The following is a 24,812-nucleotide window of genomic DNA, read 5'->3' as shown; positions in this document are numbered from 1 at the left end:
TTTTTTTAAATTGGGATTAAGGCATTATTGGGATGTGCCGTCCGAGCTGAAATTGGCCTCAAAAAAGCTTTTAAAGGGAAACTACTGGTCATTCATACATGATTCTAGAGTTGGGTCCTTGACTCCCCGATTCCTTCAAATGAAAATAGATTAGGATTTGGAACCCTTAATAGATGAAGTACAGCCACAATTCGCTAAATCTTTATATCTCAAATATTGTTATGGTATCCTAAAAATAAAGTCAAATACAGCAAAATGGGCAGTGGGTAATGATAAGGGGGACAAATGTGTTTTGTGTGATCAAGGTGTAATGGAGAGCGAGGTACATCTGATGATCCTTTGTCTGGCCTATGCCCATTGTAGGAAGAAATGGATAAAAACAATTTGCCGTCTGCTTGGTACTAGATCCTGCCTTGAAGCAGAGAGATTATTACGTTCGGATACCAGGCAGACTGTGGTTTTTAGTGTTAGTCGATATTTGTTTGGCATGAGCCTGATAAGAAAAAGGCTGGGCCTCAAACTCTAGGTTAAGAAAATGATTGGGGAGACATTTAAATTTGGCACGTGCTCTTTACTGGAATAATATGAATTTTATTTCTAATTGTATATTATGTAAAAAACTTGGTTATGAGAATGCTTGTTTTAAAAATGTATTTTTATCACTATTTTGTATAGATACTTTTTTTAGAATGGTTTGAAAATGCTGGTCCTCAAATCTGTTTTAACTAACATTTTAATTATTTAATATTTATGTAACTTGTAATACCGTAAGAGCAACGTCAAATTGGTCTGGTTTTTTGATCTAGGTTTATTTTATAATGAAACTGTAGCATTATGTTTTAATTGTATTATTTTATGTACTTTTATGGTTATTTTAACCGAAATAAAGAATATATGATGATATGACGAATGGGGATCCTTAAGCTCTGGAAGTACAGATAACCTGCAGTGCTTGAGTTTATTTTGGATGTGTGTGGATGATATAAAGGTCTGAGTGATTATAAAGATGCCATATCTGAATCAATTTGGGATTGGATTGGCTCCATCTTAATTTGGAAAAAAACATAGCCAATTTGTCACAGAGATTTTGTTTTAGGGTTTAATTTGATTCTGTAAGTGGAGATGACAGCTTTTCAGATGCGAGTGGTGTACATGATCATCATTTTTTAATTATTATATATATATTAAACACACATGCACCAAAGCATCTTGGCGCTAGTACCGCATCATAAAAGAAAAACCCATGATCCCCGAAGGATAAAACGAGATATGAGACCAATACAAATATCATCTATGAAGCCAGGAAAGTGTCTTATGTTTCAGAATATGTCCACAGATAGGATCTTGCTACCTTTTAAACATTGCAAAGTTGTGACCAGAGTGCATTTTAGTGGCAATCCTTTACACGGCTTGGGCCTAGAAGTATTTCCCTACCACTCCTGTCTTTTTGCTCTGGGGCCACTTAAAGGAGAACAGCTGCACATGAAAGTGAAGCCCACCCCGGACAACAGGGGATGATCACATCAGACAGAAAGAGGGGACTAGTTTTGGAGTAAGCTTTGTGGATAAGACATCCTGTCTAAAGCAGAGTCCTTGTGTAAAACCAGGTTAAGTCATGCCTGGCTTGCAAAATGTGGTAAAATGTTCCTAGACCCAGCATCACTCTCACGGTCTTGTTTTGTATGTGCTGTAGATTTGCAATAGAGCTGTTAGGCAGGCTGAAGCACACAGCATTACAGTTGTCTAGGTGGGTTGGACATAAGAACTCGCAACCTGGCCAGAATTCTAGATAGGATAAAGCAGCAAATGTCCTCAAGATTTTGAGAAGCATGTATCCTGTGGACCAGACCTATGGAGAAATGATTACTGATGATCAAACAACAGCTTCAGATTTTTGTCTATAGGTACAGTAGTTGGAGGGACGTCCAAGTTATGGTAGCCAAAAGTCAGGGGACCAAGGTTCAGTTTCTCCTACTACAATTAATGCGTCAGTCTTATTGGCATTTAGCTTTAGAAAATTGAGGGACATTTAGTTTTGAATGCTCAAGAGGCAATCTTTCAGCATTATGATGGAGTTCGCTGAAGACTGACAAATTTCAAAAGCAGTTGCTTCTGAGTATGAGAGAGTCACCAGAGTGAAACATTGACAACAACATGGATTGGGATCTCTTGTTTTAATAAGAAGTAAACCAGGATAGCACGTATCCTCTGAGTTCCACTGCTTACAGTACAATAAGATGTTGGGGGTCACCGATCAAGATATAAGATTACAATCCCTCCACACAGTCCCTTGTCTTGCTATGTCTTTGGCTGATGTAGAGATGCCAATTAGCTTACTTCTGTACCTTGTTTAGGCCACTAACTTGCTAACTTGATAATCGAGAAAAGTCCACCTCTACCATAAGGCTAGACATCCATGTAACCAAGTGCTTATCTGTCCCTTTGACTATTGCTAATAGCCGAGGGATTGATCTAAAGTTTACTGTCTATAATGTCCAGGCCTGTTTTTTTCAGCTTAGTGGTCATCATACTCTCTTTATTTGTTCTTACACTGACTTAGCCTCAAGGAAGCGTTCTTGGCTGTTCAGGGGGGGAGGGGCTTCAATTGCCTGAGAAGCCCTTAAAAGCCATTAATAGGGCATAGTTCACCTAGCGAGCCTGATTTAAATGAACATAAAATGGTCTTTAACTTTATTGAATTAATTAGAGGCAACCTTTGAATAAATAAGCACCCTACTTACGGCATGGAGGATAGAGAATCTTACACAGCTTTTGTGGAGTCTGGAAAACAGACTAAAGATCCTAAGTCTTCCATAATACCACCGACCTTGGGTCTGTCATAGATAATAACAACATTAGCAGAAAACAAATCTGACAGGCTAGTACAGAGATCTCTTGATTCCGGCACCTTTATTTCCAGGCTAGGAGGATTACAGGACCCATTGATAATTTTAAAACGGGCACTCAATGGTTGTAGATTGTAGTTGTGCAAGGATAAAATAAATGTTTGCATCCGTAATAGGAGATTTATATTTTTTCCAGGTGCTTCTTAGTTTGCATCCCAGATTTTGCTCATGCCCTTCCTCCATGTCTGCTCAAATTACCTGAGTAACTTTTGTTGGCCCTAAAACCAAACCTGCCAAATACTACTTGTTTCTTTATCTCAGTCAATTCACTTTAATCAATTAGTTAAAATCATAAAAGTACAAAAACAAACCGCAAACATAGACGATATTACAAATCATTTCGCATAATAATTAAAATACACAGACAATATTTAAATTCATTTAGATAAAACACTATCACCGGGTCATACCCCTTGTCCTAATAAAATAGTAATAAACATTGAAATCTTCCTTAAGAAGAAATCATCATCAAATTTCTCTTATTCTTTAGCCTCCCTGCGCTACCAGAAAAGATGCAATGTTAAAAATATCCCCAGGGTTACACAGAGACGGTAAAAAAACTAACGCTGGTCTAACCTGAGCGAGCCCCTTCCTCTCAGAATAGTTACCAGAAATCTCATGCGAATATTGGAATAAAAGTCACAGAAAAATGTAAAGTATCCTGGGGTGAGAAATGATCACATTGGCAGGGTTCAGCATCAACAGGATTACACCATTCCCTATTATCCCCCAATGTGAGATGAATCAGAATAAAACAGAGCCTAGTTAGGAGCCAAAGAGGATAAGACTTGTTAACAATTGACAAGTAAGGTTCCATATTAATTGATGTTTTAACAAGTAATGGGCCCTAACTAGAGGTTTACACAGCTCCTGTTCTTTTCGCCCCAGCATCAAAACTTATTAAAATTAAATTTTACCCAAACACATCCTCCTTCCGAATCTTATCAGGCTCCTCATAAAGTTCTGGCCGTCCTATTTTGGATAACATGCTTTTAACATATGTCAGCCATTTCATTTTAGAGGACTTATCTAGCTCAACACAGTCCGGTAAAATCATATGGTTCAGGGTTAAATCCGGGGTCAGCCAAGTTTTGAGCCAGCAAAGCAACGGAGCTGTATTCAAAATATCAGTAACATAACCTAGCCCTAACTCCTGATATATAGCATACGATGGGTAGGTTGTGGTACAGACAAAAGACTCTGTAGGAATGTATTTTCAGCTATCTGTATCCCAGCCTGATCTTTATATCCCCATATAGAGGATCCATTATCCGCAATAGCCAAACATTTGGCTTTATAAACATTTTTGACTGGCGTTTTGCTGGTTTTCGACTTAGTTGGACTGGGATCCTGCTATTCAGGGCCCCAGTCTATCTGCTTTCTCTATAAAATTGATTCCCTGTACCTTAGGTACATACCAGATTAATTGCTGAGTTACCTTGTGAGCCCCTAGTATATGGTACCCACAGGTACCAAGGGCATAGGTACCACAGAGGCCTACCAGGGGCTGAAGCATGTATTATGCCACCCCTGGGAAGCCTTCCAAAATGACACCACAGGTCTGCACTTGCAGCCTGGGTAAGGTGGTGTAAGCACCCCTTACTTAGATATAGTATACCTATATCTATCTATATATATAGACACATATTAACCTATAAGTCACTCCTATGGCAGGCCTTGACAATCCTGAAGGCAGAGTGCTTGTTTTTTTGTGAGAGGGTGCCCTAGCATGAGTTGAGCCCCTCTGCAGCTTTCGGAATCCCTTCCATATAGCTGTCCTATGATATAGCCATACCATATACTTTTAAGTGCATTATAATCCTTGAGGTTAATGCTAACTTTCTTTTGGCTTTATCAATACATGTCGTGTTTGGTGTCAAACACTTTGGAATCTACTCCCCCCGCCAGTTCTGGCGGTGGGGGTAGAATTCCACCCTTCTAGAGGGAGAACACATGTACACACTGCTACACCCGGTAAATGTTTTAAAGAGCCTCAGCATCACATGCTGCTGCCACAGACACGAGTCTGACCTCCTGCTGCTGGACGAAATTCCAGCAGGTGAGGCCTGGACAATAGGTTTCCTGTCCAGACAGGCTTCAGTGTTTTGGAGCAGGGTGGGTTGCATTCCGTGAATGCTTTTCAGACACTGCCTGGGGCACGCAAGGTGCTCCATGCATTTCCCAGTTCAAACCGGTTGCTGGGGCACTCAGCCCCAACTCTCATGCGAAACTGAACAACGGGAAAGGGGTGTAACCACCCCCTCCCCAGGTCCTCTCATAGGTGGGGCCATAGAGTTAGATCAACCCCTAAACTTAATATAAGTTTAGGAACCCACTCCCTAGGAATTTAGATTACCCTAGACGAAACTCTGAAGATGAAATCTTGGACCTTCGACATTCCATATTGCCTGGAAGACGGAAAAAATCTTCCTTGGGGTTAAGGAGTGACCTCCCTGTTCAAACAGGCACCAAAGAAGCATCTTATTAGTCTTCATTTTTGAGGCTCCCGTTGGACCCTGAAGAATCTATGACACAGGATACAGACTTCAAGACACCTCCGAGGTTGACACGAGTCCCCAGCAAAGCTGGGACCTATAGCTATCACGAGAGACGTGGGACCGGAACTCCTGGACATCCTGCAAGTTTGCAAGTGCACCTACTTCCGAAGTTTCCCGAAGTTGTGCATTGGGGTATTTGAAGCCCCTGCCCGAGCACCTTTTGCACCGAAGTTGAGAGGCCTACACTCCACAAGTGTTCTTTGGGCTCATTTTCTTCACCGCAGCCTGAGGCTCCTTCGCGGTCCCTAGTTTGTTGGCTTGTGGGTCCCCACGAAGGACAATCCTTTGTTTCTTGACCTTTCCTGATTGCTCCAGGCGTGCTCAGATCTTGCTGGTATGCATCGAAGCCAATCGTATCATCTTGCATGGGTTGCTGTTGCCAAGGCTGGTTGGGTCCAATCCGGATTCCGATGCTGCAGCACTCGACATCCTTTGTGGTACAGCTCAAATCCAGCTCCTGGTCATCGTCGACGCCTCCTGGTCCTCATGGCTGAAGAGTCAAGCTTCACCTACTTCACCTTAAAACACCCAACATCGGCTGGCATCTTCTTGTCGCCATCTTGGTCACTGGTTAGTGACCCAGACTCTGTCCCCTCTGCTTTCAGGTTCTTCAGATCTCTGATCCACCCTTGGATCCATCCGGACACTTTTCCTCTGGTCGCGTACAGCACTTCTTCTCAGCTCTCCATTAGAATTGACGATGAAACCCAACACGAATAGACACCTATGCACCCGGCTTCCCTGGGTGAGGTAACACGAGCACCCCGGTGCTCCCATTGGTCTTGACTCTCAAAGTGTCCTAGTCTAAAGGGGTTTTACCGCAGTCCACTCCTAAGTGTCCTTAAATTTTAAAATTCTAACTTAAACTTTCTCCATTAAAGTCAATGGTGATTTGCGGCTGTGTTTAGACCCTGCACGCATCCCCTGTGGGTCTCCTACGTCCCTACCTTGGGTGGTTCCTTGTTTCCCCAGCGGTTCTACAGGCCCTAGGCCTCACTTTTATCCCTCACATGGTTCTTATACCACTATTTTAGTATATGGTTTGTGAGGCCCCTAGGGAAAAACTTATACTGTGCTAGTTTTCTGTGTGCTATTCAAGTTCTTGTATTTTACTTTTGCCTCTAGCTTAATAAAGAGACTAGAGGGGTTGTGTTTAGAATAAATACATGTATATTTGATATATACCTTGTGTGGTGCACTTTCATTTGATTAAATTAAGAGATTATAGACTGGTAAAACAAGCTGCTTTACATTCCATCAAGACTTAGCCTGAAGGCAGCTCTCCACAGCTACCACTAGGATAGCTTTCTATAAAGGTTGTCTTAAACCTACTATCAATAAGGACTGGTGCAAGGTGCCCACTAGAATAGTGGACATCATATGCCAGGCCAACTTCTCACAGATCCTGCCTACCAAAGATGATGCTTCAGTATCCTGCTTTCCACTGAAAGCTGATACCAAGCCTGAGCCTGGGAAGAGTTGATGCTGATGCTGAACACTGGCTTGCCTTTTACAGAATCACAGCCTTCTTGACCCCTGATAACTACAGTGGTTTGCTGTAAATAAGGTATGTAGTGCGCCCATTATATCTAATAAAATCGAGATGCAAGTTTTTCTACTTTCCATGCTCTCTTATGTTCTTTGTTGTTCTCAACATGTATTTATGCTGATCTAATTGTATTCTGTGTGGCTAATTTGGATGTGTTGAGCAACGGGTTCACCTGTTGAAATAAACACTCATTTCAGTTAAAGTGTCTTTTTCTTAGGACATCTTGTGTGTTTGGTATTGAAGAGATTGGAAGAGCTTTATTTCTAAACACCATGGTGTACCTGAATCCCAGTCCCTTTGACTAGTAGTGACTCAAAACAATTGACGCTATTTGAACTGTATATTAGAGGGAGTTCTGCCGGACCACTAAAACCTGTCTTTGACATTCAAGCATGGTGCATTGAACTAAGTTCACTTGTGTCACCCATGGGTGGGAAAGCAAACCAGTGGAGCTAAGTCAGAGAGTCAGTTTATGCAACATTAGTGCCCAGTGTGGGGCTTGAATGTTTTTGGAACTCCTTGAGTAGTTTCTTTTTGGTAGACACACACAAATCATTATTACATCATTACGGAGAGGTCCGTAGTAATCAAGGTTACCTTTTACAAGGAAGGAGGGAGTACCTATTGCCATAGGATTATGAAGCTTGACTTTTAAAAAGAGATTTCTCATTCTGGTTTTTTAATTCTTTGATTTCATTTCATTCAGTTCATATGGCAGCCCTTATTCCGATAGGTGCCAATTACAGGGAAGCAGTTATTCAGTATCTCAAGCTTTGAGGTTTCCCCGATGTGGGGAGGTGGGGACAGTTACTTTTGAAATAGGTGCTCAGGCAGTATGCCTTTGAAACATTTTACTCATGGGTGGAGTTTAAGGTTATATATGCTGTGTATGGGCAGTTGCAGGCTTTTATAAGGCAGTACTGCTGTTAGCACACTCTAGGGCTTACCTAGATTTGAAAATCCTTTTGACTTACCGGGAACACCAGAAATGGTTTGCTGGTCAGTTGCCACAAAAACTCAGCAATGGCCGCCTTGAACCCCTCAGCAATAAAGGGGCCACATAGACAGTCTTGGCTGGCTACATGCCCATTCCTTATCCTGACACCTTGGCACATTCTGAGGTGGTAGGGGCATGTTTGTCTAGGTGATAGGGACTGACCACAACAGATTAACAAGGGACATTGTTTATCCACCTTGCTCACAGTGTTCAGACAAAACTCCAGGAACAGGCAGAGAACGCAGAAAGCAGACAGTTCTCATGTGAAAGACACAAACAGAGTGTTGCAAAATAAAGTCATGTAGTAACTTGCGCAAAAGCAGCATCATGACAGCAGCTCCCTGTTGTGTAATACCATTTGATCATTGCATGGAATTTGTAGTGCTTTGATGCCAGGGTTAAGTTATGTTTTAAGGGAAGAAAGTGAGCCATCTTGGAAAACGAGTCTACTACAACTAGTATTGTCGTGTGACCCTCCTCAGTTTTTGCGAGATCTACAATAAAATTTAGAGAAAGGGTGTGCCAAGGAACTGATGGTGTGGGAAGTGGGGTCAGAAGTTCTGAGGGTGCCTGGTGTATGTCTTTACTTTGCGCACAAATGCTACATCAAAAGTGCAGCCGAACATGCTCTAATGTTTTCTTTTCCCCTAAGTGAGCTGTCAGAGGTTTTGTGTGTCACCAGTACGAAGCCTGTAATATATATCATTAATATTCCCACTTTCATATTTCTGTATAATGTATTTTGCTCCTGTTGGCCTTTGTGCTGCAACTACGTCTGCTAAAAATGTTTTCTTAGAAACCATTGCTCCTGGAATAAACCCGGTAGGTTTTATAGGAGGATGTTAATTTCCCAGTTCTTGAACTTCATCCCGAAGCCGTAATAAGGCATCGGCAATACCATGCTGACGGCCAGCTTAAAATTAAATCACATAGTCAAATTCTGAGAAAAAGTGTGCCTACCTCAATTGTGACATTGATAAGGCCTGACGGGATTTAGGAAATCTTAAATTTCTATGGTTAGTAATCACTGTGACAGTATGTAAGGAGCCCATCAAGTAGTGTATCCCCTCTTCAAGAGTTACTTTTTGTGCGAGAAATAGGCTATGGGATGGAGCCCCCCCGTTAATTTATTTCTTTGTGAGAAAACCCTACCTACAGCAATGTGTGAAGCGTCAGTCTCCACAAAAATAGGTTGGGAAGGGTCAGGATGTTGCAGAATAGGAGTGCTGGTACAGACATTCTTTAACTGCTGATAAGCCTTCTCTTCAGTCTCATTCCAGTGAAAAGCAACCCCCTTTTCAGTAACTGTTATAGGAGCTACCCGGGTAGAGAAGTGGTCTATGAAACGCCTGTAAAATTTGGCGCACCCTAGAAAACTCTGTATCATAAAGAGAAGAACTGAAAGGCGGCGGGTGCGTTTCAACACCCAAAGGGTGTTACTAGAAATTCAAATGATCCAAACTTAGTGCCAAACGCTGTTTTCCACTCATCACCTTCCCTGACTCGTACCAACTGATAGGCATCCAGTAATTCTAACTTGATAAATACTATAGCATTCTTAATTCAGTAATTCCTACTGTATCTATTCCCATACACCATGAATTGCTATAAAAGGGTTCCTATTTAGTACTAACTAATGTAACTTGCTGTGACTTGAAACCGGGCCAATTTTATGTGATAATGTTTTATAACACAATACAGTGCTGTGGAAGGAGCTTGTACTCATTGCTTCAACATGCAATAAAAATGTCCCATGGCCTACTATTAATATGAGAGGCATGCATTTTAATGAAATTAGCAAATGAGTTGCAGTGGTACTACAAAAAGAAGTCCCTTTGACTTCTGCAGCAAAAACGTACAACTTGAAAACGGATCTGGAGATTCATAGGATGTTCCAGAGGTAATACAAAGGCAATACATTACTCACTATGCCTATTGTGCCTACTTTTTAAAATTCGACTACAACAATTGGCGTTGTGTATCTTTTCAAGAACATTGGATCTGGTCTGGTGACTGGTTCTAAAGCATTATGTGGACTAATTGCATATTTTTTTCAATCTTTGTTCTCCAGTCTTTCTGGGGGATTTCTGACCATTCTACTGCTTGTCAGCTGTGGTGTTGGCATATTTCTCCTTTTCTGCCAGAAAAATCAATAACAAGGAGTACACCAATACAACTGAAAAAGATTCAGAGAGACTCGATTACGTTATTATGGACATGCTTGGCTTTCCAAACTAAGAGAGACAATGTACATGTGAAACCTGTGTTCTGGTGTTTACATTTGCCAGCTGATATCAACCTGAAATTACATCTAGATCAACCTCCAGTAGCATTTATTAATGTGGAAATGTTTTGCTACTACTATTACAATCACACCAGAGACAATGCCAAACCATGCATTTGTCTCCATTACAGCAGGCAATCTATGATGGATCAACCACACCAGTGACACTCTTTGACAAGTTGCTTGATGATTGGCATGACTCGCTGTTAATGTTTGAGCCTCTGAATCCAGTACTTTCACCATCAGTGAGTACTTTGGAATTACAACTGATTGCTTATCCATCCCAGGTGTGCAGAACAGAGCTAACAACAACAATGCGCATGCACCAATTGGATTGCACAATGACCTCACACAAGCTGCGTGTACTCCGGACGGTGTTGATATGTCCTCACAAGGATTAAAAGCAGAACTCTAATTTACCATAGAGACTGCATAAAAAACTGTCCATTTTTCTAATATTTTTAATTTTAGCTTAATAAAAGGTGCATAATTTTTTATTGGCATAATCGCCAACATGCATCTCTTAGCCAACATAAATGCTTATTATGATAATGCATATATCACAACATTTATATGTGCTATGGATTGAAAGATGCAAGGCTTAAAGAAATCAATTCATGCATAGCTTACTGCATTTATTCTTGTTTTATGTAAATCTGCGTTGATGATATTACATTATTTATGTATAGTCATTATATGCTTCATATATATTACCTAAAATATGACATTAAGCTAAGTATAGATTTTATATCTCAATATTCGAAGAGCATGGTTTTCTCTTCAAACTAGATAAATCCTCAATATTTCTTAACTCCCAAGACAATACAATTTAGAGGTGCAAACATAAAGAAATACGGCCTGACTCCTTTTTAAGTGGGCCACAACTCAATTTTCTCAATTTCTTCAAAGTCTTCAACATGTCTGCCGTTGACGCAGATGTCGTCTGTCCTTAGCTTTCAAAGAATTGGAAAAGTGCCAAAAAATGCAGATACACACATCAACAAAACACCTGATGCAACGTCATTCTGTAACAAATGCCTTTTTATCTCGATTTCAAGGGCAAACAAAAAGCAATAGTCAAAATAGTGTGGTCTGAATTGTCATACTTCAACTTACATGTTTCAAGTAATGCGCCCTAAACTAGTATCTTGAGGTTTATTGGTTAAATCAAACATTCCTAAGGAGACATTCAATCAATCAATCAGATACTTGTAAAGCGCGCTACTTACCCGTGAGGGTCCCAAGTCTCTGAGGGGAGAGGAGGGTGCTGCTACTGCTCGAAGAGCCAGGTCTTGAGGAGGGGAAAGAACCTTAATAACGAATCCCTAACAACGAGTGGGCTTAACAACGACTCCCAAACAACGACCTGTGCCTGAACCACGACCTCCTTACCAACTATTGTACCTGAACCACGACCTCCTTAAATACTAATATAGCTGAACCACGACCTCCAAAACCAGAGGTGTCAATAATTATATACAAAAGTTACAAATATATAAATATATATATATATGTATGTATCTTTTTTTAATTGATTCATACATTTCTTTATTTTAATTACGCTACGATTATAATAGACTTTGTATAAATTAAAATTGTTAGGCCTGTAGATGGCACTGTAGGTTTGTTTTTCAATTATGCGATTTGGAACTGTGCTCGATGCAACTGTTCCTCTCTGGTTTTCAAAGTTGAAATGGTCACAAAGGGGTGGTTGAACGTTAATTATATGTTTTATATGAGTCAATTATTTTTAAAAATGAAAATATGTTCTGGAATCCGTTTTTATATAATTTTATTTTTTGTGAGAAATAAGATTTAATTATATTTTATAGTTTTTTGCCGAACTTTACTGTCTCTGTAAGTTCGTCCGTATTTTAAGAAAATGATTATTTGATTGTAAATTTAAAATGTCCTCACTATAAATAGTTTAAATATGAAGTGTTGTTTAATTTAAATATATTTTTTTCATGTTTCAATCTCGTGTTCATTTGAACGTAGTGGTAGATTCGGGTAACATGGAAATTAATTACTTTTTGTGGTTTAGTGAATGGTTGTTAAATACGTAGTGGTTTGGCTTTGGTCGTGGTTTAGCCTTCGTGGTTTAGGCATTCGTTGGTGGAGTGGTAGTTGTGTAATCATACATCCCTTGAGGAGTCTTCTGAAGGCGAGTAGGTTTTGGGTCTGCCGTATGTGGGTAGGGAGGGTGTTCCAGGTCTTGGCGGTGAGGTAGGAGAAGGATCTGCCGCCGGAGGTCGTTCGTTGGATGCGGGGGACAGCGGCGAGGGCGAGGCTGGCGGAGCGGAGCTGGCGGGTGGGGGTGTGGAAGCTGAGTCTGCTGTTTAGGTAGGCTGGTCCGGCGTTGTGGAGAGCTTTGTGTGCGTGGGTGAGGAGCTTGAAGGTGATCCTCTTGTCGACGGGGGGCCAATGTAGGTCTCTCATGTGGGGGGGGATGTGACTACGGCTGGGGACGTTGACGATCAGTCAGACGGAGGCGTTTTGGATGTGTTGTAGTCGTCGTAGGTGTTTGGCTGGGATTCCTGCGTAGAGTGCGTTGCCGTAGTCCAGTCTGCTGCTGACGAGGGCCTGTGTCACCGTTCTTCTTGTTTTGGTCGGGATCCACTTGTAGATCCTGCGGAGCATGCAGAGGGTGTTGTAGCAGAAGGAGGAGACGGCCTTGACCTGCTTAGACATGGAGAGGGAGGAGTCGAGGATGAATCCTAGATTGCGTGCATGGTCAGTGGGTGTTGGTGCTGTTCCCAGTGTGGTCGGCCACCAGGAGTCGTCCCAGGCTGAGGGGGTGGGTCCGAGGATGAGGACCTCCGTCTTGTCCGAGTTCAGCTTCAGGCAGCTGCTCCTCACCAGTCGGCGAAGGCCTTCATTCCCTCGTGGAGGTTGGTTTTGGCGGTGTGTGGGTCCTTGGTGAGGGAGAGGATGAGCTGGGTATCGTCAGCGTAGGAGATGATGTTGAGGTCGTGATGGCGGGCCACTTGTGCGAGGGGGGCCATGTAGACATTGAACAGCGTTGGGCTGACGGATTGCCAATTTCATCTCATATTAGATAGAGTATAAAAGGACTGCCACTTGGCTGCCTGTCAAGAGAGGTCCTTCGCCCCAGCTTATCGCGAGCAAGATACTGCCATATCCGAAGACGATACTGCCTGCCAGGGATGCTGCCACTGGATCCCGCTTTCCACTGTAAACTGATACGAACATGAGCCCGGGAGGAGTTGATGCTGATACTGAGCACGTGCTTGCGTTTTACAAAGAACATGGCCTTCTTGACTCCTGATATTTACAGCTTTTCTATATAAATAAGGTATGCAGTGTGCTCATCATCCCTAAGAAAATCTAGTTGTAAATTATTCTACTTTCCACGCTGCCTTAGTATAGAGCATAGACGTAGGTTTTAGGATGTTAGGCTTTTGGATGACATTTTAACCATATTAGAAAGAATCCTTTGTTGTTCGTTCATTGTTCACAGCATACATTTGTGTTGTTTTAATCATATTCTGTGCAGTTATTTTAAGCAACTTGAGCAACACGGTGCGCCTGTTGAAATAAACACGCTTTTTAGTTAAAGTGTCTTTTTCTTTTGTGTGTTGTATAGAAGCGAGCGAAATAGGTTTGTTTTTGAACAACTGAATATCTCTTTATGGACTGTTAGTAACTAAAAAGCATTGACACCATTTCAACTATGTATTGGATGGTGTTCTGCAGGGCTACAAAAACCTATCTCTCACATTCAAGTGGGTGCACTTGTGTTTCCAATTGATGTGAAAGCAAACCTTGTACAGGTGAGCCAAAGACTCAGTTTACTTTGTCCTCCTCCCTAGGTTTCCTCCAAAACATTAATAAATCGAAAATCCAGTATTTCTTCATAGTTGTACGGTTTGGTCATGATGGGAGCGCTAGTTTTCCTAACCATGCAATACTCACCTTGGCTGCTGATGTTGAGGAGAAAAGAACCGCTGGTAATGGGTCCTGAGAAACACTTGTAAACCCCGCTATCTGCCACAGAGAGATTCCTCAGCAGTAAGTAGGGTCTGTGATTTCCTATCATTTCAAGTCGTGTACCCATGGAGGTGGCAGCTTCCAGGCTTAACCACACCTGGAGTAGGGGCCCCGCATCTCCCTTCTTCCTCCAGACGGCTTCTGTCGGTGTTGAAGAGCTGGGAGACTCGGTGCAACAGGGAAGCCGAACATCCTGTGATTCTAGAGGGGAGAGCAGGCTGGATATTAGTTATCAATAACGAATTTACAGTCCACAAAGCATAGAAATCAGTGAGAACCTCTCACACTTGCTACCTATCTTGAAGCATATAGTTCTTAACATTCATCAGCTCAATTATTCTTCTCCTTCTAAGCCTTTGGGTTGCCCTTTCTTAGTTGTGATCACTTTTCTGGGCAAAAACACTTCTACATTACCCAGACTTTTGTTTCCTACTTCAGATCAATGTGTTTTAATAGCCTTATTCTAAAGTCAGCTCATGCATACCAGGTAATTGCTGAGAAAGAACATTTCATCATGGTGATGGTCTTGACTAATACAGGAAAGATCATAACAATTTTAGCCTTGGACCTACCCTAAGCATTCTTCACCAATAAATAGAAGGTGCTACATTCAATGGTTAACCTTATCTTCAAATTAAAGAAACTCAACCTATTGATATATAGTGTTCTCCTCAATGCCTCCCAGTGGCAAATTGAATGAAAATCATGGTGTCAGGCTCTCACTAGGATCTTTCCGCAGAAGCGAAAATGAGCCACATCATAAATTCCTAACTTCTAAAACTCTAAAGGAAAACTTGCAGATATCCAATAACAACCAGGTTTCCACTTCATAAATGTATCAAATATATATATATATATATTTATGAGATATTTTCAAGAAGACTTTCAACCAAATTCTTCATTCACCTTCAGAGAATATTACATAAACAAATACTTTAAATAACAACAGCATATGTTTTCAATTGATAGTCATAAATGTCTATTTGTTGCTTTAATAAAAAAATATACATTTAACTCAGAGCATTACTTTTAGGTTCTCAACATAAAGCCATCAAAAAGCAGATACTGAAGAAAAATGTTGATAAGTATATAAAACTGTTATCTAGCCCTTAAGCGCATTTTACGTATTGTGTTTAGTAAATGTCTTAGAGCATTTTGTGCCTTATATTAAATTGCATGTTACTGCAAAAGAATCCTCTAGATGAACACTGAAAAGGAGCAAAGTACCAACAGATAACAACAACAGACAAACACAATGGCAGGAGTCCGGGTACGCGAAGACGCTGAAACAGGAAGACTTGTAAGAGCCTCAACAGAAAGCGTGATGGTAGGAATCCAGGAATGTTAAGATGATGATACACTGCAACAAATAAGTGTTTAGGAAAGCTGATGAATAACTTCCTGTGGTGCAGGATACATTCTTTAATGCTCCATCATTTAAAGGGAATACATGTTTGCGGTCAAAGTCCGGAAAATCCCAATAGCATTCCCCCATGGCCCTCCTTACAGGCATGGGTTTACTTTGATATCTACGCTGGAATGTACATGATAGACAGAGGCATGCACATGAACCACTGGTTCCCAGGTAATATCTTCAGGACCAAATCCTTTACAGTGAATCAAAAAGTACAAATTGTGTTTGTTCATTTTGAGTCCAAGATTGCTTCTACTTCAAACTCAGGTTCATCGTCTACAATAATAGCTAGAGCCTTAGGCTGAACGACAGTTCCCTGAGTTATTGGTTTCAGTAGAGAAATGTGGAACACAGAATACATCTTCATCTTCCAAGGTAATTCCACTTTCATGGCAACATCATTGATTTCCCTGAGTATTAAAAAGGGGCCTATGTACCGCAGTTGAAATTTGTACAGCCCCTTCATATTGAGGTGTTGCGTAGATAGCCATACTTGATCCCCCACCTGGTAATCAATGCCAGGTTTGCAATGTTGATCCCTGTTTGATTTATACACCATTTTGCCTGTTCCAAATAACTTTGAGCGCTTTGTTGTAAGTCCTTTATGTGTTCTAGATAGTTTTTAACTGATGGTATGTCAGAAGCAGAAGAGGAGAGACAGAATGCAAATCAGGGGGTGAAAGCCATAGTTATGCTGAAAAGGAGAACGTTTATTGGAACAATGTTGTGAGTTATTATAAGCAAATTCATCCTCCCAAATACATTTGTCCCAATCTGCAGCATTTTTAACACCTGACACCATATATATGGTTCCAAACACTGGTTTACTCTTTCTGTCTGGACATCAGTTTGGGGATGATAATGAGTGGACAAGCGAACGTCAATTTGCAACACCCCACACAAAGATTTCCAAAACTGTGAAATGAACTGTGGGTCACGATCAGATAGAATTACAGATGGAAGACCATGTAAACGTACAATATACTGTAAAAAGATATCTGCAAGTTGCCTAAAGTTAGGAAGGATCCATAAAGGAAGAAAGTGAGCCATCTTGGAAAACGAGTCTACTACAACTAGTATTGTAGTGTGGCCCTCCTCAGTTTTTGCGAGATCTACAATAAAATTTAGAGAAAGGGTGTGCCAAGGAACTGATGGTGTGGGAAGTGGGGTCAGAGGTGCTGAGAGTGCCTGTTGTATGTCTTTACTTTGCGCACAAATGCTACATCAAAAGTGCAGCCGAACATGCTCTATTGTTTTCTTTTCTCCTAGGTGAGCTGTCAGAAGTTGTGTGTGTCATCAGTACGAAGCCTGTAATATATATCATTAATATTCCCACTTTCATATTTCTGCATAATGTAGTTTGCTCCTGTTGGCCTTTGTGCTGCAACTACATCTGCTAAAAATTATTTCTTAGAAACCATTGCTCCTGGAATAAACCCGAAAGGTATTATAGGAGGATGTTAATTTCCCAGTTCTTAAACTTCATCCCTAAGCCGTAATAAGGCTTCAGCCATACCATGCTGATGGCCAGCTTAAAATTAAATCACATAGTCAAATTCTGAGAAAAATTGTGTCTACCTTAATTGTGGCATTGATAAGGCCTGACGGGATTTAGGAAATCTTAAATTTCTATTGTTAGTAATCACTGTGACAGTATGTAAGGAGCCCATCAAGTAGTGTATCCCCTCTTCAAGAGTTACTTTTTGTGCGAGAAATAGGCTATGGGATGGAGCCTCCCTGTTAATTTATTTCTTTGTGAGAAAACCCTACCTACAGCAATGTGTGAAGCGTCAGTCTCCACAATAAAAGGTTGGGAAGGGTCAGGATGTTGCAGAATAGGAGTGCTGGTAAAGACATTCTTTAACTGCTGATAAGCCTTCTCTTCAGTCTCATTCCAGTGAAAAGCAACTCCCTTTTCAGTAACTGTTATAGGAGCTACCCGGGTAGAGAAGTGGTCTATGAAACGCCTGTAAAAATTGGCGCACCCTAGAAAACTCTGTATCTCCTTCAATGACTTTGGGGATTTCCATTGTAAAATTGCTGCAGCTTTGTGTGGATCCATTTCAAACCCTGGTGATGACAAAACATTTCCAAAAAAGGTCATTTTAAGTACATTGAATTTGCATTTTAAAAATGTTACAAACAATGTATTATCTCATAGTTGTTGTAATATAGCTCTTCGTTTTCCACATGTTCTGACACAGAAGGTGGATACTTCAAGATGTCCTCAATATAAACCAAAGCACAAGCACTCAAAACCTCCTGCAAGACCTCATTCATAAAGATCTGAAAGGCGGCGGGTGCGTTTCAACACCCAAAGGGTGTTACCAGAAATTCAAATGATCCAAACTTAGTGCCAAACGCTGTTTTCCACTCATCACCTTCCCTGACTCGTACCAACTGATAGGCATCCAGTAATTCTAACTTGCTAAATACTATAAATACTGTAGCATTCTTAATTTGGTCAAGTACACTGGAAATAAGTGCCAGAGGGTAATGGTTCTTAACAGTTACGTTATTAAGGACCCTGTAATCAATACAAAGGTGTAGCTCGCCTCCCACTTTGGTGAACAAAACAGAGGAAAAGAGGCAGGCAAGTGAGACAGCCTAATAAAACCTATCTGAAGCATGCCATCTAAATATTCTCAAAGATGAATGTTTTCTTTCTCGGTCATGGAATATATTCTCCATTCTGCTACAAGGAATTCGAGCCTCAGGGAGGAGATAGATTTGACAATCATAAGGCTGATGTGGAGGCAGGTTAATGGCCTTCAGTTTATCAAATACTTCTGCAAGGTCCTGATAACACAGGGGAATCATAGGAGTAGAATCCTCAGTCAGCACATCTACAGCCTTTCAGCTCTCAATGTCAGGGGATTGACCCAGTTTTCTTTACAAAAAGTAGAACAAAAGGTAATGGTACGCTTTTCCCAATGAATGTCTGAATTGCAGGTCTTCAGCCAAAGAATTCCTAGAATGCCTTGAAACTGTGGTGCTTGAATCAAATCAAAATATATGTTTGAGGCATGTGTGTTGTAGATCACATGCTGTGCATAAGTCCGCCATCTAGTATTGGGCGCCGACGATTACAGGTTACTTTTGTTCCAAGAAGTTTCCTTCAAGTTAAGAGGCTATGTAACTCCTCCTCTTGGTAATACTGCGCATGATCATCGACTACATTGCTAGATTTTTTCCGCAGACAGGTTCGGATGCATCTCTTCTGCTCCGGTTTGAGACTATTTCAGGTACTCTCTGGTTAGCTAGTTCAGATTCAGACAACGGTATTGTCTTGATCATGTAGTTACATTTCTGGTCTAAGCCATTACCCTTATGCATCATAGGTTTTCGACTTGCCTTCTCGGACTTGAGTCTGCACCCAGCTGGGCCTCTTTCACATTGGCGACCTTATCAGAGAATGACCTGCTGATGGAACGCACTCCATTCCATTTCTATCCTAATTATCATTTTAGATATCCCCATAACGACTAACATTGCATCTGTGATCTACGCCTCTCACCTGATCATCAAGAGGAAAGCTGTGAAGCGTGTAAGTCATTTTGATTGAAGAAAACTCTTAGAGATTGATGTGCCAGACGCCAAAAGATGTAACAGAAACAAGTGGATAATGTACCTGTTATTTTCGGCTGACAACAAATGGACGAGGAGGAAGTGTCGGCTGCATGAGAGGAATCACTGTCGATACATAGGGCCATATGTATCATAGTTCCGTTTTGCTATTCCTAAATACCGATTTTTAAGGAATCGCTATTTAGGAATCACAAAATGGTATGTATGAAGAAAATCGCTTTTTTTTAGCGATTCCTTAAGCTTCCTTAATTGCGAATTCGCATTTTGTGAAGTCGCAATTAAGGAATAATTTCCAATGCATTCCTATGGGCCAGGAGGCCCTTAGAAATGCTTTCCAAATAATTCTCAAATTGCGAATTTGCAATTGGCTAATCGCAATTTGAGAATTATTGCAAGGGTGCAGGGGTGTCTCAAGGACACCCTGCTGCACCCCTGTAAATTACAAGTGTGTGCATATGGCGCACATACATGCCCAATGGGCATGCATGTGCGTCATATGCCACCCTCACAAATGCACAATTGTGCATATTTACAAGAAATTGCAAATTACCACCAACTACAAGTTGGTGGTAATTTGCGATTTCAAAACCTGAAATCGGAATTCTTAAAAGCTTCATACATAGCATTTAAGGAAGCGCAAAATTGCGATTCCTTAAATGCTATGGCAAATTAAGGAATCGCAAGTATTTGCGATTCCTTAAGATGCAATTGTTTCATACATATCAAATCATGCAAAATAGCCTTTTGCGATTCGCAAAGGCCGAAATTCTGCGAATTTCGACCTTTGCGATTCACATAAGGCTTGATACATATGGCCCATAATTCTGAGTCTGACTTTGAACATGATTCGGCAACCCTCCAGCCACCACAGAATGATTGAACAGTTAGCACACTTGTGACTTACCCCTGATCTAAAGCCATAAACAACGGCACGTCTGTAAAGACTGCTTCCGATCTGCCACTGCAAAAAGGTCATGGCACGTACCGAAAAACGGACTCGGAAGCCCCACCCTTGGGCTCGGCTCTGAATGTTCGACCTTCAGTAGGGGGCTCCACCTCCTCCAAATGGGGGCCCACAACCCCTCAGTCATCTGGTTTAGCACCGAAAGAAAAACATGGTGCTTCAGAATCGAGTACAACGGCACCAAAAACAACACACCTTCCAGCTCCAAAATGTTTTACTTTTGGATGGAGATAATAGACGTAATTGTCGCGTCGTGGGCTCTAGGCCCACATGGTAGAAATGAGTGCGACACTGACACCAGTTAGGTAGTGGGTTAGTGAGCCACGAGCACGTGCGCTCGGCTCCTTTTATTGACTGATGTTACGTGCCTCGTGACATCAGTGGTGGGTGGGTGTTTAGTGTAGGCTTTACAATATTAACCCTTAACAGTGTCAGCTAGGACACTACATTCCTCCCAAACTTTAATAAAAATTTAGGAAAAAGCAAGAGTCCAAACCTGTGGGAGAAAATACACAAATGTACAATAATTACAAATTTACATCGAGTCTCTTCCGCTGCTTGCTTGATGACGGTGATGGAAATTGCTGCTGAAACTTTATTTCTTCTTGGCTTGACGTCCTGGTTATCGGTGGGTGTGCTCGTCTTCGCTTTCGCCGTGGACATGTGTTTGTCAGCCCACTGAGATCTGGCTTTTGAGGATGACGTCAAACAGGATGACCAGATGTTAGACTAGGATGACGTTGTCTTCTGCTGGTCCGTCGGTTTCTTCACTGTCAGCAATTTGGCTTCACATTGCAAGGGTAGAGTTTGAAGGACATTCTTCTCACTAGGATGCCCCTCTCGCGGGTATTCTCCTGCCACGAGATATACCGGAGGCCCTTTGAGTCAGGTTTCCACTAGGCCGGGTATTATTCCACAGCGTTGCTCCAACTCCACAGTCTGCGTGTGGATGGGGGAGACGATGAGGGTACTACCTCACAAAGTCCGTAGCTCCACCTGAAGGGTAGTTGTTGACTCCTTCCTTTGCGCACAAGTTCCTCTTCTCCCCGGGACGTGCAGGTGAGACGGCGATGGATCCATCTCTCGTGTTGGGACCCTCTGCCACCGGTGTCCCTGAGGCCTTTGCCCCTTGGATCTCCACGGATTGTATACAAAATTGTTTCCTGGGAAGAATCTGTCGTAATGCTGAATGTTTAAGGCAAAAGCACATTGAATAAAATGGTCATGATGAGAGTGGTGTGACAGAACACCCCCGTCCTTAGCCAATGAAAGAAGAAGTTTGTTCTCATTTTAAAACAAATGTGGGTTGGACATTTAGGTTTTAGGATATAATTGAGGTGCCCGGTGGGCGGGGGTTGGAGTGGGTGTTGGTCAGCAAGCGGGAGATCGTCGCTGTAGTTAGTTTGCTGTTTCCAGATAGAGGTCTACCTGTTTCCTGATTCCTGACTTAATCTTTACCACTCAACTCTTCTTGAGCGGCCTTAATGCCCTTTGGCCAGAGGATAGAGTTCCCTGATTCTTGGGTTAGTATAGATATATCCTGAATTTGCATAATCATTTGCAAATGTATTTTGTCTATGAAACTTTTCTCTTATCGCCTATCTATTCCTTCAATGCATTGTTTATTTGACATGAGTTTGATTTTATACATTGCTAATATTTTCTCTGCGTGATAATCTGTGTTTTCGCATTCTATGACTGTACTTAATGAGCATTCATTTCACATTATTTTCGATAAACATACATTTCACACTGAGACTGTTAGTATTTAGTAGTATAGATAAGTACATAATTATTGCTATCAACTATTCAACTTCAGGAGTCCGTCATCACATATATATACATATTGCACGGAGAAATGCAGGTTCTATTGTGTATTTGGTAAATTAGGTATAAACTTGCATCACACTGAACCCCAGCTTGAGGGATTAGTTGGGTAGTGTAAATGGGCCTATGTTTGTGGAAAATTATCAATCCCCGATCGCTGGATCACAGATGAACGCGATGACAGGATTCCAGGTACGCAAAGATTCTGAAACAAGAAGGCTGCCAAGGGCTCTTACAGAAAGGGTTGCAGCAAGAATCCATAAACGCGGAGGTGATGATGCATAGCAACAGGTAAGTATTCAAAAAGGCTAATGACAAGTAACTTCCTATTGTGCAGCGTGTTTTTTTGATCAAATACCCCACCATTCGCAGTCAAAGTCCGAATGGTCCTGATACATGGGCTTTTGCTTAGCCCACAATGTCTGCTAATTAAATCCTATGTCATATGACCCTTATTGCTCTCAGCCTTTTTGTAATATTCCCAAACATTTCTCTTTCTATTCACGTTTAGGGGGAAACTATAAAAGGAAAGATAGTCTCTTCATGGGGCTCTGGCCTTGGAATACCATTTTTGTCAACAGTAGAACAGAAGCTAAATCTATCTGCTTACAAGCAGCTTCTTAAAATCCTTTTTGATTTGTCTCTTTCCCTTTGATAGCCTCCTGTGCAGACTAGCCAGTATAGACAGGGTGATAAAGGCCTAATTTAGGCATCAGTAAATGGGTTACAACTCTGGCAGTGTGCCAGAGCACACACCTCTGTGACACAGGCAAAACACCATCTGCCAGATAATAAAGGGCAAACTTGACCAATGCCATTGCCCCTAGCAGGTTTTATTTCATTTCCGATGGCATCATGTCCACCACATCAAATTCCTCATTGGCAGTGTTGGTAGTGGCTCCCCATTAGGAACAACACCTTCCCCTACACTCAAAATTAAGAGGCGAAATGCAGAGAAGGGTATAGGTTCCATTAATAACCTCATCTACATCAAGCATTGAAGGCCTGATTTCGAGTTTGGAGGACAAGCCATCAATCCCGGGTATGGTGGTGGGAATCCCTCTGCTAACAGAAAACACGTCTGCCATGGAATCTTAAGGTTCTAAGCACTTTGATAATAAGACCATTTTACCATGTGGGAAATATGATCCCTGTATTATTGTGTGTTGTTTGGATAATATCCATTAGTCAGCTAATATTGGAGGAGCATAAACAATTGGGAGTCATTTTATCTTAGGTGCTGTGGTATAGTGCTTGTACATTTGACATGGTGTGAATATTTTAAACTATATTAAGTGTATAAATGTATCTTTTATCCTTTATTGATATTTAACTTTGTGTTAATTGTTTTGTGCTTTTAAGGTAATCTTTAATGCTGAATAAAGATATTTTGATGATGGTTGATGAACAGTCTGATTAGACTTTCATGCCAGAGTCATGTATTTTGTCCTGAAGCGGTGAGTTTCTGGATAACAGCTTGGACTTCATCTCAAAAACCGTCTGCAGTGGAAGATTCTCACTTTCTTTAAGACATGGTGAAGCTCCTGATTCTCCAAAGCGAGGATACCTTTTCGGTGCTCATTAAAATGCCACTGAATTGCAGGGAGTTTCCTACTATGCATCAAATACATTGTTTGGCTCTGCTGTGCAAGAATGTCCTGTTTTGCATGGTGGTCTTTCACAGATGGAATGTCTGTGGAAATTGTGCCAGGCCTGTCTCCGAGGCGTGTCATTTTGTTTACTGATTTGATACAACAGTAGAAGTATTCTAACAAGAAATATGGTACAAAGCATCTACACAGTACATTTGCATGTATAAGTGAGTGTAGGAACAAATAAAGGAGGTTCAGGATTTCTTGGGTTGTGGATGTTCACAGACCTGACAATATAAACTGTTATTTTTCATACATGCATGTTTACGCTAGATGTAATGTCTGGATACCAAGAAGAAAGTAACACCTTACTGCCATCAGTGATCTTGATGCTAGATCTTGGCCATGGGGCAAACATTGATGATTCCACGAGTTCCGACAGTCCCACTGGTCAACAACAATTATATGAATTTAGACCCCCCCCCCCACCACCAGGTCTATGGGAGATTGCAACATAGGAGATACAGAGACAATGCAGGGTGGGCCACAGCTCTCGGCTAGGAAGAGAGATCGCAGAGACCCTTGACCCAGCCCAGTGTCGAATATAGTTTTCATGAATAAAAACCATAGAAGAAGCCCATCCCTGGGGCAATGTTTGCTTCATCCAAACCTTCCAACAGCAAGGGAAATCTTAAGTGTCATACACAAAACCATCTGCAGTAGGACAACCCTACAAAAGAGCCACAGTGAGGGAAGAGTTACAACGTAGAGCCAAATGTCTTCAAAAAGATAAACCCCACCCTGTGCGTTAGACCTAAATTGTCAAATTGGATCACATGCTTTTTGTTCATTTATGGGGGTAGATGAGGAGGGGGAAAGGTTTATTAGTGTAACCTAAAGATTGAGCGGCTAGCAGAGGATTATGACTGGAGAGGTGTTGTGTAAAAGAGTGGTACAAGAAGAAGTATCGTGAGTGGCCATGAAAGCTAGTGACTCTGGTTATTGGAAGGAGGATAGGAGAGGTGTTGTGTAAAAGAGTGGTACAAGAAGAAGTATCGTGAGTGGCCATGAAAGCTAGTGACTCTCGGGATTGGAAGGAGGATAGCACTAGTAATGGTCTGA

At 41.4% G+C, this 24,812-nt stretch overlaps 1 protein-coding gene across 2 annotated transcripts in view; it reads right to left on the bottom strand.

Annotated features, from left to right (window-relative positions):
- The window catches only part of LOC147705924 (B-lymphocyte antigen CD19-like), a 911,795-nt gene that overhangs the window by 800,336 nt on the left and 86,647 nt on the right, over positions 1–24,812 (bottom strand). For both annotated transcript variants that reach the window (XM_086928997.1, XM_086928998.1), the window contains exon 2: positions 14,231–14,506. In XM_086928997.1, the coding sequence (XP_086785123.1) occupies positions 14,231–14,506 (276 nt within the window). The remainder of the gene's footprint in view (positions 1–14,230; positions 14,507–24,812) is intronic.

This window comes from Lissotriton vulgaris, chromosome 7, assembly GCF_964263255.1.
Source record: "Lissotriton vulgaris chromosome 7, aLisVul1.2, whole genome shotgun sequence".
Classification (NCBI taxonomy): domain Eukaryota; kingdom Metazoa; phylum Chordata; class Amphibia; order Caudata; family Salamandridae; genus Lissotriton; species Lissotriton vulgaris.
This window is presented reverse-complemented; position numbering and strand designations above follow the sequence as displayed.